This window comes from Phyllostomus hastatus, unplaced genomic scaffold (assembly GCF_019186645.2).
Source record: "Phyllostomus hastatus isolate PE091 unplaced genomic scaffold, TTU_PhHast_1.1 phas_contig_62, whole genome shotgun sequence".
In the NCBI taxonomy this organism is placed as follows: Eukaryota; Metazoa; Chordata; class Mammalia; order Chiroptera; family Phyllostomidae; genus Phyllostomus; species Phyllostomus hastatus.
The window spans coordinates 9,673,275-9,692,665 of NW_025333921.1; the positions used below are offsets into that span (position 1 = coordinate 9,673,275).

A 19,391-nucleotide genomic window follows, 5' to 3' on the forward strand; every position below is an offset into this window, starting at 1 on the left:
TAAAGTAGTATATAACTTAAGATTCAGGATCAGAATGGACTTGTCCTTCATAGAGGAGGCGGAGTTAAGTACTAGATACTGGTAAGCTAAAAAATGGGTAAAATGCAGAAGCAAGTTAAAGTTTATATAACAGCAACATCTGCTTGATTGAAGGGTTTTCTGAAGTTTGAAAGTGATGTTAATTGTGCTGTGCTTCAAAAGCTAGTCTTGGTTCAGAGAACATGCAGTACACAGTTGACAGTAGGAAGCTATTAAAGAGTTTTGATCGAGGTTAAATGACATTTTAATTTGGCAATAATATGTAGACAGAGCAGAGGCTCAGTACAAAAATGCCAATTAGGCCCTTGCAAATATAATTAGGGAAGGTCTTTAATATTAGACAGTATGTTGTGTTTATAAAAAGGAGTAATATGAAAAGTGAGTTAGCCACGTAAAAATTTAGGTAGCAGTGTAATGAGTTGATAAACAAATATAGGCTTAAATCCTAGTCCTGTCACTTAATGAATTGTGTATTCTGCAGTTTTCAAAATTTTTCATGTGGAGAGTGAGTCTCTTTTATCTGTACAGGTTGTTAAAGGACTTAAGGAAATTAGCCCATTTAAAGTGCTTGATAATGAGTAAACATTCAACCTGAAATTACTGGTATGAGCAATTTTATAGCCTGTTGAACATTTAGGGACCAATATTGTAAATATTATTAAATTTGTATATATGCAAGAGGCCTAGGGAAGTTGTATAAGCATGTAAAATATCAAGGTCATTTCTACATAGATGTTAATTATCTGTGTTCAGGTTTATGATTACTATAAAAAAATAAGGTCATCTTATAAAAAGTAAAAAAATAGAGAAAGAAACTAATAAAAAGGCCATCTTTGTCTTTTAAAAAATATTTCAGGAAGTTATAAAAGCAAAATGAAATCATGATTTTAAAGGCAATTTGGCTTCAAGTGACATTGTTTATAAAGTTCTAAGTTATATATGTCACATCACAGCTTTATTAAAATTTTTAATCAATAACCAGTTGTACTGCAGTTTTATATTGTTTTATCGCATGGCCAAATTTTAAATACTTTATCTTACCTGGTGGCAGGTGTCTTCAATAACATTGTTAAATTAGATTCAAAAGTATACACATTGTAAAATTGTCAAGTCTCATGTTGCACTGGACAGAAATATCAGGGTCCTTGTCTTAGTTGTGTCATAGATTCTAAGACAGGTTCTCCCCATGTTTTAGAAGTGATAAAAACAGGTAGCTCTTGGCCATTATCCCATCAGCTTGAGCTGACTGTAGTTCATCAAAAATTATGGGACTCCTGGTGTGGGTCATATTCTCATCTCTAAACCAGTCAAGGGTATAATGTAATTAGCTAGGATTGTATCTTTGAACCACCCAGAGTGAGAAGGAAAGTACATGGCAGTGTGTTTTCCCAAAGGAAATAAATCAAAAAAGGTATGTGGGGACAGGTTTGCCTGCTGGCTTATTTAAAAAAGGAAAAAAAAAAAAAATCAAAGGATGTTCTTTTGTGTTACTAATAAATAATTTAAAAACTTGAAAAATTTAACATTTTGGTTTTTGTATATTCCAATGGTATGTTATTTTAATTTTCTTAGGCTTCTGAATGCTTATGATGAACACCAGACACTCCTAAAAGAACAAGATTCATTAAAAAGGAAAGCAGAAAATGGGTATGTACATTTTGTTGAATCGGGAAGGGATGCTTAAAAGAAGATATTTCATTGTGGAAATGCCTTTAAATACAAATATTTTTAATGTTACCTTACGTTGATAATTCAGATACTTTCATGATTTAAAAAATTTGCATACAACTGAATGGTTAAGAATGTCAGTAAAACAAATGTACACAAGTGATGTTTATTTATTTGTTGAAGTGCTTATCTAAAGTTTTTAAATTTTCTTTTTACCTTTTATTTAGATCAGAAGAACCAGAAGAAAAGAAAGCACATACAGAAGATACAACTTCATCATCTACACAGATGATTGATGGTGATTTACAGGCAAACCAAGCTGCATATAATTACAGTGCCTGGTATCAAGTGAGTTTACGGAGTCATAAATGAGTTTTTTGTTCATAGTTGTTATTAAAAAGGCATAAAGTAGGATAGTCTTTTTTTTTAATAGAAAAACAACTCGGCTTCTGTTTCAGATTTTATCATACATTATTATTTTGTGGTTAAGTCTTGAAATTTCAGCAGTGAACACATACTTGTTTTAGTTATTTTTTATGGACTTAGCCATAGTTCTAGTATGCTAACATGTTTGCTTTTTCCTTTCAGTACAATTACCAGAATCCTTGGAATTATGGACAGTATTATCCTCCCCCTCCAACTTGATGGGAAAATACAAATATCAGATGGAGTGTGCAAAAAGTATGAGACTTTTTTGTTTTAATGAGGGATGTAAACATAGCATAAGCTTGTTGTATTTGATAACTTGTCTTCCCTGTTTCTGTTTAATATGATTTGTTTAGTAATAGGGGAAAATGTCACTTAGTAGCAAACCACAGATACTATTTCCTACCATTTATAAAGTTTACTTTTTATTGGAGAACTATTTTTTGATTTTTGCATTAAGTGGTCTAGAATTCTTTTGCAATGCATTTGCAACAGAGTTTTGTAGCCTTAAGGGTAGGAAAAAAACTGACTGCAAATAACGTCAGTGTAGTACAAAAATTCTGAAACTACGTAAGGGCTGATTATTAAGGATTTACATCCTCTGTAAAAACAAAACAAAAAAACACCAAAAATGGATTTTTAATCTTTCCTGACCGGGTTTTGTCTGTGTGTTTCAGTTATCCTTGTCAATTTTGATCTAACTGCAGAAGAGATACACTATTAAAATATTCTGTCTTGGAGTAGAGATTTCAAATCAGAAAATGGAATGTTTGCATCCCTTTAAGAAAAATGAAAATCATATCAAAAATGTTGTTTCAGGAGACTTTGTATGTACAATATTCATGTAAACTTGTGAGCAAGCTTTCATTTTGATCAAACTGATCATCTTCATTTTTGTAATAAAATTGAAGACTCATCTACTAATTGTTACGAATTTATTTGTGGGATCACCTAGGTAATATTAACCATGGTTGGTGTTTTACTAGTTTTGATAATTCAAGAACTATGCTCTTCTTGAATTCAACTATTATCTTCTTGCCAGAATTTCTTAGACCCTTATCTTTTTCATTCCTCTTAATCTCTGCTTTTGCCTTCTCACTGTATAGGAATACTTAAAGATTTTAAGATGAGTATCCTTGGAAAATCCATCTAGACAGTGACTATTACTCTGTATTTAAGTCTTAGTGATCCTAATCAGAACATTAATGTTAACAGCAAACAAATCAAAGTATGGGTAAATTTTTATTGAGCCTTTTACCTACAAGATGAGGTAAAAGGAAAATGAGTTCTCCTTAACCAGTATTTTACACAAGCTGTAGTGAAATATTTTAAACTTAAGGGATTTATAATGGATTACATTTCTTAAAAGTTTGGGGAGAAAGTAAATGAGTTCTAATACAACTCCTTGAATTTTCCAGTTGACTCTACCTTTACAATAGTAACCAACTGTAATTAATTACGTAAGTTTCTTCAAGGCCATTGCTGACATCTTTAGATCTGAAGCATTGCTATTTCAATCAATATCCACTAATTCCACTTCAAAAATGAGTTTTGCATTTGGTGGAATCCTGTTGAAGTTGTCAAGGTATATTTGATAAAAGTTGCTGCTCTCCTCACTTCCAACAACTTTAGTCTAAAATTAAAATTATTTAGACTGAATATTGGCAATGAACTCCAAAAAATATGGGCATTGTGGCTCAGAGGTGAATACATAGTGGTTCCAAACAGAGGTATCTGCATATGGAGATTATAGGCTGACTAGCTAAGTTTAGCTTGTACTAGGATCTTCCTTAAGTGGATGTTTAACTACTACTCCCAAATTAGCCACCAATTAATGAAGACTGTTATATTAGTACTCAAAAAAAGATACCAATATAGCTGGGTATATATTAAATCAAAGTTCCTATCAGGTGGTACTTGATATCTGCTGTGAATCTTAAGATGCTGACTTTACAGGTGAGTGTGACTTTTATCTGATTGATCTTAAGATGCTTCACATGAGAGAGGGAGCTGCAGCTGGCCATCTTATTTTGATAGGGTTAAAAGAGATTATATTCCCAAATACTTTAAATTGGTAAGAGTAGAGAGGATTTCCAAAAAATTTTTTTAAAACTTACTCTAACTGGTTCAACTAATCCAATGGGGATGGAACCAACAATAGAAAAGACTACTCTGCCACATAGCTCTTGGATTTTTCTGCTTTAAAAAAAAGAAAGTTCATGAACTGGGCCTATCAGAAAAACAGTTGTTATTAGTACTAATCACAAATATTTATAGTATGTTGGACCCTGATCACCTTCATTTCACAACTGGTAATCCCATTTTTAATTTCCTAAAAGTATACTATAACAAAAAAATTACCATGAGCCATATCTGCATCCCATGGTTAATTTGCTATAGTTGTCTGTATTGAGCATCTCTTTAACTCCTTCAAGTAAACCCATCAAATATTAACAAGTGCCTTCCAAAGAGGAAAACTTAAACCTCACAATTTAAGTCTTGAAAATTAAGAGCATGAATGACAGGGCAGATTCCAGCTCAAGCTTGAATCACAGAAAATATTAACTATTGTCTATATTGGAGGTGCTGACACAAAAGCATCTAAATATCAGGAATACTGATTTGAACAGGATTATTGACACTGAGGTTAACCTAAACATCTTTTATATCTTCAGGTGATCTTTCTTTTTTTTTTTTCCTTTCTTTAATTACAAAGTAAAAAGGATACTTGGCATCAGGCTGTCCTTTCTTTCCATAAGCCCATTCTGGTTCAATCTCCAGTCGAGCCTTTTCTCCTTTACTCATAGTCAAGAGTGCTTCATCCCACTAAAAGCAAGAATATCAAGTCAGAATTAATGATTCTCAAAAATACATGCAAAACCAGAAGACAGCAAGAGTCTATACAAAAAAAAAATGTTGCTGGATTTTATTATGTCCTAGGGTAATATCCTTGGGTGAGTCCTCAAATCATTGTCCTTTATTTCAATGAGAAAAGGGTATCTCAAACAGTAATTTTTCAGTGTAACACCTCAATGACATAATATGAAAGAAAGTATTTGTGTAAACTGTAATGTGGAAACATTATGGAAACTAGTTTATTGGCATTATCATAAAACTTTGCTCCACTTTTATATCATGGGGAAAACTTCTGAATTTATTTTTATAGGGAAAAACTAACAAGTACTCACTGTAAAAACTATCTTAGTTGAGTCATGCTGGTGCTAAAACAAACTATATGCTACTATATGCTAGAGCATTAAAAAATTTGGAGAAGATAAAACTACTCAAAGAAATGATGGAGGTTTCTGGGTTGCCCCTACATTTTGTCCAAGCTTGGATCTTAAAGCCATTGACCAAAAATAGGTAAACACAATGAAAGGATATAGAATATATGACTAATACATACTCTCTTGGAATTTAAGTCACGTAACGTTCAAAGGATAATTTGGGACATACTGGAAATTAGGAATATGGTTAACTAAAAGAAATACACCGGTAAGCAAATTTAGTTATAATAGAAAAATAGTTCAACTTGACAAGTATTTGCAATCAACTTAGTGTAATCAGGTAGTGGTAAGGTTAATTTCAATTAAACCTTAAGGTTCAAATTGTATTTTGGGCTCTGGAAATTACTAAACCATATTTTAGGTCTTAGTACAAAGAACAACATACCAAGGATTCTCGTAACTAACATTTAAAAATGTGTTTCAGTTATTAATATTTGATGTCCTAAGTGAAGACAATTCAAAACAAACAGTAAGTGGGCCATAACATAAACCGATTCAGTGAAGCTGATAGTTAGCTCTATTATTTTACCTCTTGTACACTGTAATGGTCTGGTATATCGGAAGCCTAACTTCCCTTTTTCACCTAAAGTTTCCTTCTGTTCTCTCTCATAGGTAAAGGCATACTTAAGTTTGAAAGGTTTTCTGGTATTTGGACCTAGGTAGCGAGAGGTGAGGGCGACAGAACACTCTTGCTTTTATTAGTACTTTGGTGGAACAGGTATCTTACTTTTCTTGATGATGTTGTAAGTGGTACAACAGCCGAGGAACACCTTACAAGAATCTTTTTTTTTTTTTTTTTAAGGGAGAGAAACACTGATTGGTTGCCTCCCATAAGTGCCCTGCCCAGGGATCAAACCTGCAAATTTTTATTGTACAGGCTGAAGTTCCAACCAACTGAACCACCTGGCCAAGGCACATCTTACAAGAAATGTTAAAAGATAAATTTATAAAGCCAAACATTCTAAGAACTACTTTACGAAGAAAAAAGTAATAAAGGGGTAGGCTAGAGGGAAATATTTGAGTGCTATATTACATGGTTTAACTGATGTTTATATAGTCTTTGAACTACCCTGTGAGTAGTTCAAATACTGTATTCTAGAGGTGGGGAAACCGAGACCCAGAAGATCTTACTAACTTGTGCCAGAACAGTTAGTGATGATGATGCTAATTTGTCAGACTCCAAAGGCTGTTCCATGATATCCCCAATCTTAATTCTTTTTGGCACCATGCCACAAATATCATGTGCCAGAATCTATCTAATGATACATTACCACTTTTTACTTACACCTCTGATAACTTTGCCTATTCCAACCTTAAAGCTTAAAGGCTTGGCATTTTTCTTCTTCTTTGAACCTGTAAAACAGATTTTCCTTATAATTAATGATGAAGTTCCAATGAGAAAACATAGAGATTTAAGTCTTTTCACTTGATTTCAGAAGTATCATACTATGCATTTGAAAAAAATTCAGAAAGCTAGGTAATTAAGAAAATTCTGAATGCAAAAAGGGTCTAAAAGGGAAAGGGTAAGGACCTATATTTACACCAACCACTAAAATGTAGAGTCCTGCCTTTTACATTAACAAACTAAAGGCTTTACTTTGGGGAGCATTATTAACCAAGTTTAGACTAATTTTTTTGCCCTTTTAAAAATTTTATTTTTAGAGAGGGGAAGGGAAGGAGAAAGAGAGGAAGAGAAACATCAATGCATCAATGTATGGTTGCCTCTTGCACGCCCCCTACTGGGGATCTGGCCCACAACCCAGGCATGTGCCCTGACTAGGAATCAAACTGGCAACCCTTTGGTTCACAGCCTATGCTCAATCCACTGAGCTATACCAGCCAGGGCTATTTTTTGCTCTTCAATGGCCAAGAGGTCTTTACTTATACAGCCAATAAGCAGTGAACTGAAGACCTCCTCCAAGTAAATCCCAGATGCAAAAGACTTCTGGAAAAAAGTGATAGCTGAGAAAAAGGTACTGTGAACTATTCATCTACAAATACAGGGTCCGGCCAAAGTGACGCCTGCTTGAGTGTGGTTGGTAGGGTGATAATATGGGTGTAATAATTTATAGTTTTAATTTGAATATTTCACCTAAAATATCATGGTATGCTTGAGTATAATACTGTTATATTACAGAATTACATGTTTATTATTTTATAATAAAAAAGGGGTGTTATTTGTGCTGGACTTGTGTTTTGTAATGCCTTGAATCCAGAGAGAAATAATTACATTTAGACTTACTTGTTTGAATATTAGTATCAAAAACAGTCCCGTCCTGTAGTGTTCCTGTATACCAGCAGTGAACCACATCTCCCTTTTTGGGGAAGTTAGTTTTGTCCCCCTTTTTAAGAACAGATTTTGTATATTTTGGTGGACCCTAAAAGAGAGAAAACAGAGTTCTTAACTCATATCCTCCTTTTAGAAGGACAACAAAGGGAATACTTAATACAGCCATGTGATCTAAGTCTGGTCATGGAGTGTCACAGATGCAGTAACTATTTTGCCTTTAGCTCACTGCCAAGTTAAAAAAGGTCACTATCTCATTTCAAGTCTGTAGTGAGAATACTAGTAACTAATATATATATATTTTTATGACCAGAAATGGCTTTATTGGAAGGAAATGGGGGCTTAGGTGACAGATTGGGGCTGGAGGAGCAGGAAGCATCACAGATGCATTTTGAATTGTATTTTTTCCAGTATAATTTATCCCCCTTACACTATCTGCCACCTCTATCCATCCCTTCCTCCCATGATCACACTATTGTTCATGTCTATGAGTCTTTTTTTTTTGCTCCATCCTGCCATCCCCCCTCTGCAGAGCTGTCTGCCTGCTCTTTGAGTAATGATATTTATAATTTAATTTACAAAAACTTCTAGCTTCTTTGGAAATGTGCTTTTGCAAGATTCTGTTAATTATTCAACAAACTATAAAATGAAATCAATTATTTCCCAAGGTTAAAATATTTATTATTTTATTCCTAAAAAAATCATAAGGCATTAAATAAAGCATTGTGACATTTTCTCAAAGATGTGAATGGTTTTAGCACCAATAATTGACATTACCAAATATTTTTATTATACCTAATGAGAATAAATACAGTAATGATGCATTTGTTTCTCAACTTGAAGTTCACACAATAAATGGAATGATCTATAGACAGCACCATAACATGCATATTTCCTAGAACAAAGCAGGATAATATACAGACATTTAATAGTGTAAAACATTTAATAATGGGAAAGGAAGTAAGAGATATTAAGCACCTATTGTTTACCAGTCACTTAAATAACATTCCACTGAATCCTAACGATCCTCCTCTGAAGAAGGTGTCACTTGCATTTTTGCAGATGAGGAAGACACTTAGGTTCAGGGAATTTATGCAACAGAGCTAATGAGTAGTAGAGAATGAATATGGACTTGGATTTGTCTGAATCCAAAGGCCCTGTTCTTTTGACTAGACAGCATACCCAAACAGCTTAAGAAACAGTGACAATGATAATTAACCTCTACTGATCTTACTAGTTAATATCTATTGAACACCCTTATGTGTCAGGCACTATTCCAAATACCTTATATAAACTAACTTCTTTTGTGATCACTTTATTTTTCCCCCTTTTAAAAAATATTTAGTTTTTTAATTACAGTTTACATTCAGTATATCAGTTGCAGGTGTAGACCAAAGTATATAGACAACCACATCATTTACAAAATGATCTCCCTGATATTTCAAGTACCCACCTGGCACCACACATAGTTACTACAATATCATAGACTGTATTTCCTATGTTGTATTTTACATCCCTGTGAGTAGTTTGTAATAAATTGATTTTTAATTTTCACTTCTGCTTGAGGCAGGTACTGTTATCCCTACTTTGTGGATAAGGAAAAAAGGACAAAATGGTTAAGTAATTTGCAAAGTCACTCCTAGGTGACTGAACAGAATTGGAAACCAGTCAGCTTGGGCATACAGCCCATGCTCTTTACCCTTTTACTACAAGTCATTTTCTATGTCAATTCATTTAATTTAACAGCAGTCTGACAGTCTTTCCCATATCTTTTATATAAAAAGTAAGGCCTGGATAGGGTAACAAGCCCTGTCCACTCCAGAGTAAGAATTAGCACTATGAAGTACAGCTAGGCTGCCACCCCAGATCAAAAGTAAATCACATCTATAGCTTGAATACAATGTACATTATAAAAGTAGACATTAACTTCCCACTCTCACTGCAAGCTTGCGTTATGGTACTATAAATGGTCAGGTATCTAGTGGTAGCAGTGTGACGGTGCAATTCTTTTGGAATGCAGTTTGAAGATGTTCAAAGTGTTACAGATATGCTCAGGAAGTAATATGAAACTTAGGGAAAAATATTTAACTACCCAGTATGCTGTTATAATGGCAAAATAACCACACATTTTATAGTAATATAGTATTGTTTTTAATACTATGGGAAAATTCTTACATTATATGAAAAAGCAACAAAGTTCTAACTACAGTAAAATTGTAACTTTAAAAATATATGCATATAAGCCCTGGCTGGCATAGCTCAGTGGATTGAGCGTGGGCTGGGAACCAAAGTGTCCCAGGTTCGATTCCCAGCCAGGGTACATGCCTGGGTTGCAGGCCATAACCCCCAGCAACCGCACATTGAACTCTCTCTGTCTCTCTCCCCCTCTCTCCCTCCCTCCCTCCCCCTCTCTCTCTCCTTTCTCTCTCTCCCTGCCTTCCCTCCCTAAAAATAAAATCTTAAAAAAAAAAAAAAGAAATAAGTAGTTAAAAAAAATATATGCATATATATTAAAGAACATTCTGAATGTTAAATATGTTCATTTCTAGGTGTTAAGTTATTCTATCATTCTGTTTTGTATTTAAAAATAGCATGTTTTTGTATCAGAAACATGCTTATTTTTAAACAAATGGTTTAAAAATATATAGTAATGTGACAAAAATCTAGTAACGTTATGGTCCCAAACTTGAAAATAATTTTAAATTAAAAATTTAGAAGCTACAAAATAAGAATGACTACATATATTTATGTGAGAATATCTTCAATAAATTACATATAATTATATGAATGCATAATATATGATTAGTGAACAATAACCACATTTAAATATTGTCATTCCATTTTTCCCTCTTTGTTGTCTCAGGCAGCATGGGCATATTGTATTATCTACATTAAAGGAGGTCCTTGAATAACAACTCAAACACACATTAAATTGGTGGTTTTGGTTCATTCTTAATGGTGAACGTGCCAGTCTGCCCACTGGTAGCCTCCATTTCAGTGTTTCACAAAGTGTCCTTTATGGATCATTCATTCCTTGGCATTAACATCGTTAGAAGAAAAGGAGTCTAATGTAATTACGTTTGGAAAACACAGATCCTTAATTGCAAGGATCTGGTTGGTTCATAGTAAGAAGTCACATCAGTTCCAAGGCTGGCCTTCCTGGAGAGTTATATGCTTAAACCCACCTTTTAGGTAACTTCCTGGCTTTGCAGCAATTTCTTAGTCCAAAGTGATGGAAAGAATTATATTCCCAAGATTGGGTCTGACCTAGGTACTTCTAGACCCAGAGATATAGAGACATTGAGAATAAATGCAGTGAATTGCAGTCATTCAATTGCAGTGAAATGGATTATATCATAGCCAATGAAAATGAGACTATATATAGTACATAATTATTATTAATTCAAGAAATATTTGAGCATGTTCTCTGTTTTAGATACTAGAGATATGTGGGTGAGTTAGCAGACTTGGTCTTGGCCCTCCTTCTATCGGAAAATGTAGATGGACGTGTATAATTACATATGTTATGAGACCTATAGAGGAAGCACAGGATGATGCTATGATAGGAATGAGACAGTGACAAACCAGTAGAGGCTAGAGGCGGTAGAAGTTACTTTGAAAGAATATTTGAACTGTATTCTGAAAGAAAAGAGGTTATTCAGGTGATGAGGGAAGGTTTACAACAGAGAACAGCATTTCCAGGGCAAGAAAATAGTCTGCAAGGAAGGAATGAAGAGAATGGTATGAGATGAGGCTGGAAGACAAGTAGTATATGTTAAGAATCTGGGAGTTCATCCTCAAGTCACTGAGCAGCCAATAAGAGTTTCCAAGATACCCTGGCTGGGTGCCTGGGTTAGTTGGAGTGTCGTCCTGTACACCAAAAGATTGCAGGTTTGATTCCCAGTCAGGGTACATACCTAGTATGCCTAGTTGAGGGACTGATCCCCCATCAGGGTTTGTAAAGGAAGCAATAGATCTATGGTTTCCCCTGCCTTCCTCTAAAATCTAATAAACATATTCTCTGGTGAGGATTTTTTAAAAAAAAAACCTTCTAAGAAAAGTTAGAGAATTTTGGGTTTGAATTTTAAACAGATCACTGTATCCAGTGTGAGGAACCAGATAGGGAATCAACAGTGGAAGTGAGGAAAAGGCAGTTAGTAGTCTAGGTCTACACTGGGGTGCTAAAAGTGAGGATAACAAAAAATGTATGGTTTTGAGATACATATATACAGAATCAACAGAATTTGGTGATGATTAAATGTGAAGGAATTCTAAAGGATGAATCTTGCAGTTTTCTGCTTGAATACTTTCACAGTCATTTGCAACTGTTGAGTGTGAGTTCCTCCCCCAACTTTTACAGGGGTGGGCAAAAGTAGCTTTACAATTTTGAGTTCACAAAACAAAGTTTATTCTTGTGTTATTATTTTATTAGAGCTGTAAACCGACTTTTGCCCACCCTTGTACTTTCTCTCTTGTCCAGTATTCATTCATACTTAACAAACTTTCCTCAACAATTTCTAATAATTTGTGACAAGGAATTGAGTGAAGGATACTGTAAAGGTTGCCAAATAGCACTGAAATTAGAAAACATGCTTGGCTGATATTAAGCATAACTTTATACCAATCCCATTACACCTATCATGATTATTTTTCTTCATAGTGCCTGCTCTGCACTCCCAAGGCATGAACAGAGGGAGCAGACAGCAGGAATCAGCAAGGTATTGGCCAAGAGGCTATGGAATCCAGGTGTTAGGAAGACAATGAAAGCACATAATTGGGCTCAGGCTGCCAGTTAAATGAAATAAAAGGATATAGTTTAGGACCCTCACAAGATCTCTCTAGGTTGTCTTCAGCCCTTACAGCCTTTTACTTTTATTTGTAACTCTCTTTTTCTTAACTTCTTAATGATATGCATACTATCTGCTGCCTCATACCTCCCTTATTCTAATATTCTGAAAGGTAGACTGTATTGCTTTTGCAACCCTTTTAGTAATTATTAAGCCTCTATTTACCTCACTAGCTGCTCAATATTTCCCTAGTATAACATTTATCAAATAATATAGTTGTGGTAAACCTCAAAATTGCTTTTTGTGTGTGCATACCTATAAACATTAATATGTACTTTTCAATCAATAGGAAGAGATCATGCAAATTAACTAGCTTTAGTCATAAAACATTTATACTTCTTTCCACTAATACCCAAATGTTACCTCTTATCAATAGGTTGTATCTCTTTACAACTACTATTATTAGATTATTATCACTGATACTAAGGCTGCTGGGAATGAGTGAGCTTAGTTGAGATATTATCAGAAGTGTCAAGATTGTAATCAGCTAAGCTCTATGGAGGCAGTTCTAAGAGCTGTCCTTAGCTGCACAAAGGCTGTCCATTTGCAGAAATGATTTTATCTGGTTCTTCAAACATTTGGGAAAGATGAGAAGATGAACCCACACCCTACAGCCAGGCCTGGACTATTCCTATTGCCAAGGACACCATGCACATTTGAAAAAGCTAAAAATAATCAAAATGAAGTTTCTTTCACTCAGTCCAACTTGGCTATAGAAGTAGGACCTTAAAATAGCTTTGACAGCTCATAAATTCTGACAACACACAGAGGCAATATAAAATACAAAGCTAGAGTTATCTCCCAAAAGGCTTCATAATGGTAAAGCACTGGTTCTTAGGCTTCCCTAACCCCCTTTAGGCCTTTTTTTCTGATTCAGTTACACCTAAGGGAGATACATTCCAATTAGCATTTAGCTCACTGTTAAGTGACCACACTCACCTACCTATCACTATGAGAATCAGCGCTATAAATCAAATACTTTTCTCATATTCTCATGAGAGCCAAATAAGAAAATACTATATACAAACCTCATCCAGAGTCTCTTCAGACTTGGTTTCCTTGGGTTTATCTTCATTAAGCTTCACATTTTTCACTTGCTCGGACACTTTACTTATACTTTCAGTACCCTTGAAACGCTGTAAGGGAAATATTTTAATGTTTTTCATATTCAGGCTAAAAGCTAGGAGAGACCTATAGATAAATTTAGCCTTTCAAATACATGGACATTTATCTGCACCAATAGGAACTTCGTAAGAACAAAGGAAGCATCTTATGTTAAGCATTTTAATCACCAAATTATAACCATCTCACAGTATAAATTCTGAAACGAACCTGAATATGAATACTGTTCAAATAACTCTTTAATAAAGATTCTTTTTTGTGGAAGGTGGTCATTTCATAGAGAACACATACTGGAGAATTTCTTAAAATTTATCTAAAGGCTCAGCATAAGTGTAACAAAGACTTTAAGCTCATTAATGAAGTGGAACTGCCCTAACTCATGTGGCTCAGTTGGTTGGGCATTGTCCTGCAAGGTGAAAGGTCACCAGTTTGATTCCAGGTCAGGGAATATACCCAGGTTGTGGGTTCAGTCCCCGGATGGGGTGTGTACAAGAGTCAGTCAATGTTTATAGCATGAATGTTTCTCTCCCTCTCCCTCCCTTCCCCTCTAAAAAAAAAAATAAATGGAACTTGCTTCAAATTTATAATTATTCAGTACCCTTAAGAATTTGTTGTCTTAAACTAACTAGAGAATTATTTTAAAAATCTGGTCCCTTTCAAAATATCAAAACATCCTGCTAAACTGCAGACAAGCCTCAATAGATTTGACTGCCAGCATTTATGGTTACAGTTATGAAAAACTGCAGGTGTAAAAACTTGCAACATATTCTGCAGATAAGTGCATTCAAACTTATTTTTGGGAATATCCAAAATGTGATATTCTGGCAATAATATATAACAATACTCACCTTACTTTCAAAAAGGTGGTTATAGGCTGTAACCAAATGGTCCTTGTTAGCTGTCTTGGCCACATTTTTAATATTTCCTAATAACTTATGTTCTGCAAGAAACTACCAAGAAAAAAGCTGGTTAGTCGAGATAGTTTCTCATATGAGGGTATAAAATTACAAAATGATCTTTTATGTAATTGTTTTCAATAACACTATTAATGACAGAAAAAAATGAAAGACTTTTATATCCTACTTCATAACAACAACAAAAAAAAGGTTTAAGGCCCTGGCTGGTGTGGGTCAGTGGATTGAGTGCCAGCCTGGGAACCAAAGGGTTGCTGGTTCGACTCCCAGTCAGGGCACATGCCTGCGTTGTGGGCCAGGTCCCCACTAGAGAACACACGAGAGGCAGTCACACATTGATGTTTCTCTCATTCCCTCCCTCCTCCTCTAAAAATAAAAGTTTTTAAAAAAGTTTAAATAAGATTGAAAAACCCCATTGGGTACATACAAGAATTGTGAGAGTGGAACTGTAATATTTATTTTGTAGGGGTCACACTGGTGTGTACTAACTCTTTTTCCATCATGGAACTCACAGAAAAACACATTTATACAGCAAGCACACTTTGGTAACTGGGTGAAGCTGCTCCTGGCATAATGGGAGCCTCCAGCAAGATTGGGCACAGCTATCTTGAAATATCTGTAACCCATTTCTGGTAGACTGAGAAGCACTGTTACACAATGCTGGATATACAGTGGTTAAGTTTATGGGCTGTGGAGTTACCTGTATTTTTCAGACCATAAAACGCACCTATGTTCTAGAGGAAAATAGGGAAAAACATTTTGAAGCAAAAAATGTGGTAAAGTATTTAATGATATAACATTTCACCAACGTGTAAATATAAACAGAACTCAGCAGCATTAACAACCATTATTTCTCCCAAATTGGGGCGGGGGGGAGGGGTCTTATAGTCCAAACAATATGATAGATTAGACCATCTGGGTTAAAAAATCCTAGCTGATTTCAGACAAGGGACTAAATTTTCCTCCAGGCTGTTTCTTTATCATAGCGGAAGATTAGTAACAGCATGTGCATCAGAAAGTGGTTATAAGGATAATCCACAACAGAATTACCTTTCTCTCAAACATAAGACTAAATTGGCAGATAGAAACCAAAATACTATTGGAATATCAATTCATCAAAATAACTTCAAGTCAAAATCATGTAACTTGGGGATTTTAATAATGTTATTATACTTCTTTTTTTGCCTATGGTCCTTGCTTGATCCCTCATTTTCTTACTTTCTCAGTTCTCTTATTTAACCTTTTGATAAAACAATTAGAAATTTTAACACTATTGTATTTCTTCTCTCCTTTTTCTCTACCACTTCTAAATGATAAAGGCTGATACCAAAAGACTATTTTGATTTAAAAGAATAAGCTACTTTAGCCCTCTTGTGATTTCTTTAGCACGATTCCAGATAAATATCCAAAATATAAACATCACCTTGACATCTTCAGAGCAATAAACTGGTGATTGCCAAATATATTAGGTTTAAGTATGTAAATGAACACTGGAGAATATGCACTTAAAAATGTAAAAATATTTTGGGCCCTGGCTAGTGTGGCTCAGTGGATTGAGTACTGGCCTGCGAACCAAAGGGTAGCTGGTTGATTCCCAGCCAAGGCACATGCCTGGATTGTGGGGCAGGTCCCCAGTTGGGGGCGTGCGAGAGGCAACCAATCTGTCTCTCGCACATCGACATTTCTCTCCCTCTTTTTCCTTTCCTTCCCCTCTCTCTAAAAACAAATAAAATCTTACAAGTGGTGACTTAAAAAAAAGTATTTTGATACTCTACCTTTCTTGAAATTGGTTTTACATTAGATTCCACATTGGGATGATTTGTTTCATAAGAATTCGATGGAGTATTGACATGTTAATAAGTGACTACTCTAATGTTTAATTGAAGTACGAATTGGCTTAAAACAATTCCACTAAAATGGTATCCCTGAAGCATGGTCTTTCCAGTTCCATCTTTGTCTTTCCATACACTGAGCGTAGTTCTTGCTATAGATATATAATTGTTTGCTGATGTCGACATGCTTATTCAGGAGCGTGGAGATGGAAGTTGGAGAGTAATTGTATCTCCCCTTCAAGACCCCTCAAAGTGAAAAACTACAATCTTCTTAAAGGAACCCAGAAACATTATTTCTAAATGCTAGTTTAGAACCTAAACTAAACTGTAGAGAACAAGATGCAGATTGCTGCTTCTATTTCTGATAGTGGGCGATGCCTTGGGCATAACAAATTGTACAATCGTTCAACAACTTAAGAGGTATGAATGATCTTAATTTCAGAAGGAAAAAACATCTCACAAAAATAACTTGTGACAACAGACGGATAGTTAAGATGGAGACTAGTGAAAAATACAGGGCGTACTATAAAGAATGCCTAATAGATTTCTTGGTTTATAATAATGAGAGCTGTACATGAATTGCTCATGTAACTCCCCAATATAAAAGTGAAAAGGTCATTTAAAGGGTTCATATTTTTAAAACGTTAAAATAGAAATCTACGGATTTAAACAAATCACACGCATTTGTGTTCAGTATTAGAATTGATGAGAAAGGCAGGGCGTGCACACATCTCTCCCACAGAAATCATATCCTTTCCCATTTCCCTAACAGCCCGCACCCCAGTCCTCACCCGCTCCACCCCTACCCCCTGCAACACCCCCAACCCTTCGCCTCAGCTGCCAGCATCTCCAGGGTTCCTTTATTTCATGGCCTCCATCCTCATTCAAGGATCCCAATGTGTTTCTAATTCTGCGAGCGCAAGCGGTAAAGCTGCTCCACTCGCCCAAGTAGGGCCAGCCCGAGGGGCGGGAGCGTGGCTCCGAGCGCACGCGAGGCCTCTCCGGCCTTCCAGGCCACCGGCAGCGGGACAACGAGGGCGGGGGATCCGAGGAATACAGAATGTACGGACAGCTACGGGGGGGATGAGGCGTCCCTTGGCCGCACCAGCCCGGCCGCCCCGCCGCCTCTGGTACCGAATCTGAACCGTGGTCCTGTAGAAACTTGATAATGTCCTTCTTGGGTAGCTGCTCGCTACGCAGCTGCTCCACGGTCCAGGCCCGCTGTGGAACGGCAGCCGCCATCTTCCCCCGCTGCCGCTGCTTTACTGAGCCAGCCCGCCTCGGTTTGGCATCGCCCCGCCCCCGGGGCGTGGGTGGCCCCCAGCGCGGAGCTGAAGGGGGCGGGGTCATAGCGCTACCCCTCGGGATTGGGGCCTGTCCTTTGAGTGACGGGGAGGCTGTGCTTTGAGGGCTTCTTTGTTAAGGCTGGGTGAAAACTTAATGTGGCCCTTCCCTGATTGGCCCTTGCCTGACTGCAAGCTGTCATCACCTCTTAATTGGAACCCTTGTAATGGTAGTTATATTTACCACTGATTACACACATTTGTTTTTTACCTATGGCTGTTATGCCTTTAAAGTCTATAACCTGTATAAACAAAACAAGAGTTCAGTCATCTAATCTCATTTTATCTAGTTGTAGCCTAATATTCACACCTAAATTGACTCAGTCCTTGTCCATCGGAACAACCCATATCCAACCATCTCCCTTCTGAGACTAATACAAATGAAACTAAAATACACCTGTCCCCTTCCCCCTAAAAATACAAACACAAGAGAAACACTTTGTCTAAAAGCAAATTTAGAACTTGACCAAATAAAACAACTTGGTAATGAGGGTGATGTTATTAATGTTCAAAACACCTCATAATATGTGTGTACTTTCCCTCAAAATACAAGAAAACAGATTTACAGAGATTAAGGCCTAGGTTTGGAGTGGAGCAGTCTGATATAGAAAGCTATTGCTAGAGCACTCTCACTCTGGGGAGCTGCCCTTGCCTTTTCTTTTCCCCTGCTCTGTCCATCTGGGGGCATTATCTTTACCTTTCTCTCTCCTGAGCTCCAAGGGCCCCTTCTTTTGCCTCTCTACTTTTTTCCTGAGCCCAATTTCTTCTACAGCTCACTTCTTCCCTCTGTGACTTTCTAAATAACTTTCGTTTTGTATTTTTGAGTCTTGGTTCTGAATTCTTTCTTAGCCAGAACTCAAGTATGAGGTTGCTGAACAGAATCCATCTGACTTACCAGATAGGAGGCCTGGGATTGAGCAGATCTGCTTAGGACCAGCTGGTAGCATGTGGGTTCTTGGCTTCATAAAGGAAAGATTTCACAACATGAGTCCAAGTGACTATGAGGATGTATTTGTTGAAACTGGGGTCAGTGAGACAAAGGGCCTAGTGAAGAAGAAGCCATGATACTTAGGCTGGCCTTCCTTAACTCACTGGGAAGTCAGAGAAAAACGAGGTGCCACTGCCCATTTCTCCCCTGGTTGCAAGTCTCATGGGATCCTTTAGAGCTTAGGAAATAGGATCCTGTGGAGGATGAAGAAAAGGAAGGAGAGAGAAAAGGAATTGGATTGAGAGAGAGAGAGAGAGAGAGAGAGAGAGAGAGAGAGAGAGAGAGAGAGAGAGGGAGGGAGGGAGGGAGGGAGGGAGGGAGGGAGGGAGGGAGGGAGGGAGAGAGAGAGAGAGAGAGAGAGAGAGAGAGAGAGAGAGAACGTGAGCGCTCACTAGGTCCTTTGTCTTGAGGCTTTTTTGTCTCTCTTGCAGGTGGGAATCTTAAGGAGGTCTCAAGGGAGGATTTCAGCAGAGTATTTATTAGTTTTCCAGGTGTGCTCTTTTAGAGTTATGGTCTCCACTGATTGGTCTATGACAGGGCAGGGGTCTTTAGTCATTGCAGCTGGTCCTGGCATTGCCCACCTGGTTTTTCTGCTTTTCTGGGCCTGGAGCTGAGATACAACTGAATTCTAGATGTTA

General features: G+C 36.6%; 2 protein-coding genes across 5 annotated transcripts in view; one reads left to right on the forward strand and one right to left on the reverse strand.

Moving 5' to 3' along the window:
• PRPF39 (pre-mRNA processing factor 39) overlaps nucleotides 1-3,057 on the forward strand; it is a 46,916-nt gene extending 43,859 nt beyond the window's left edge. For all 4 annotated transcript variants that reach the window (XM_045848537.1, XM_045848538.1, XM_045848539.1 and 1 more), the window contains 3 exons: nucleotides 1,612-1,686; nucleotides 1,935-2,055; nucleotides 2,296-3,057. In XM_045848537.1, coding sequence (XP_045704493.1) covers nucleotides 1,612-1,686; nucleotides 1,935-2,055; nucleotides 2,296-2,352 — 253 coding nt within the window. In that variant the 3' untranslated portion in view covers nucleotides 2,353-3,057. The remainder of the gene's footprint in view (nucleotides 1-1,611; nucleotides 1,687-1,934; nucleotides 2,056-2,295) is intronic.
• A 299-nt stretch (nucleotides 3,058-3,356) lies between these two features.
• FKBP3 (FKBP prolyl isomerase 3) lies at nucleotides 3,357-17,706 on the reverse strand. Its single transcript, XM_045848541.1, has 7 exons — nucleotides 17,557-17,706; nucleotides 14,525-14,626; nucleotides 13,583-13,690; nucleotides 7,663-7,798; nucleotides 6,706-6,773; nucleotides 4,862-4,959; nucleotides 3,357-3,701 (listed from the first exon to the last, which is right to left on the reverse strand). Exons 1-7 carry the CDS (start codon nucleotides 17,662-17,664, stop codon nucleotides 3,647-3,649), a joined length of 675 nt encoding a protein of 224 aa, XP_045704497.1. The 5' UTR covers nucleotides 17,665-17,706; the 3' UTR covers nucleotides 3,357-3,646.
• Nucleotides 17,707-19,391: the final 1,685 nt, after the last annotated feature.

What these genes read in the sequence shown, in the direction of transcription:
- FKBP3 (XM_045848541.1), bottom strand. Translation starts at nt 17,664, where the DNA reads ATGGCGGCTGCCGTTCCACAGCGGGCCTGGACCGTGGAGCAGCTGCGT. An exon ending in TGATACTAATATTCAAACAA is followed by an intron (nt 6,774 to 7,662) that starts GTAAGTCTAAAT and finishes TCTGTTTTACAG; the next exon opens with GTTCAAAGAAGAAGAAAAAT. An exon ending in TAGGCAAAGTTATCAGAGGT is followed by an intron (nt 4,960 to 6,705) that starts GTAAGTAAAAAG and finishes TCTTGCTTTTAG; the next exon opens with TGGGATGAAGCACTCTTGAC.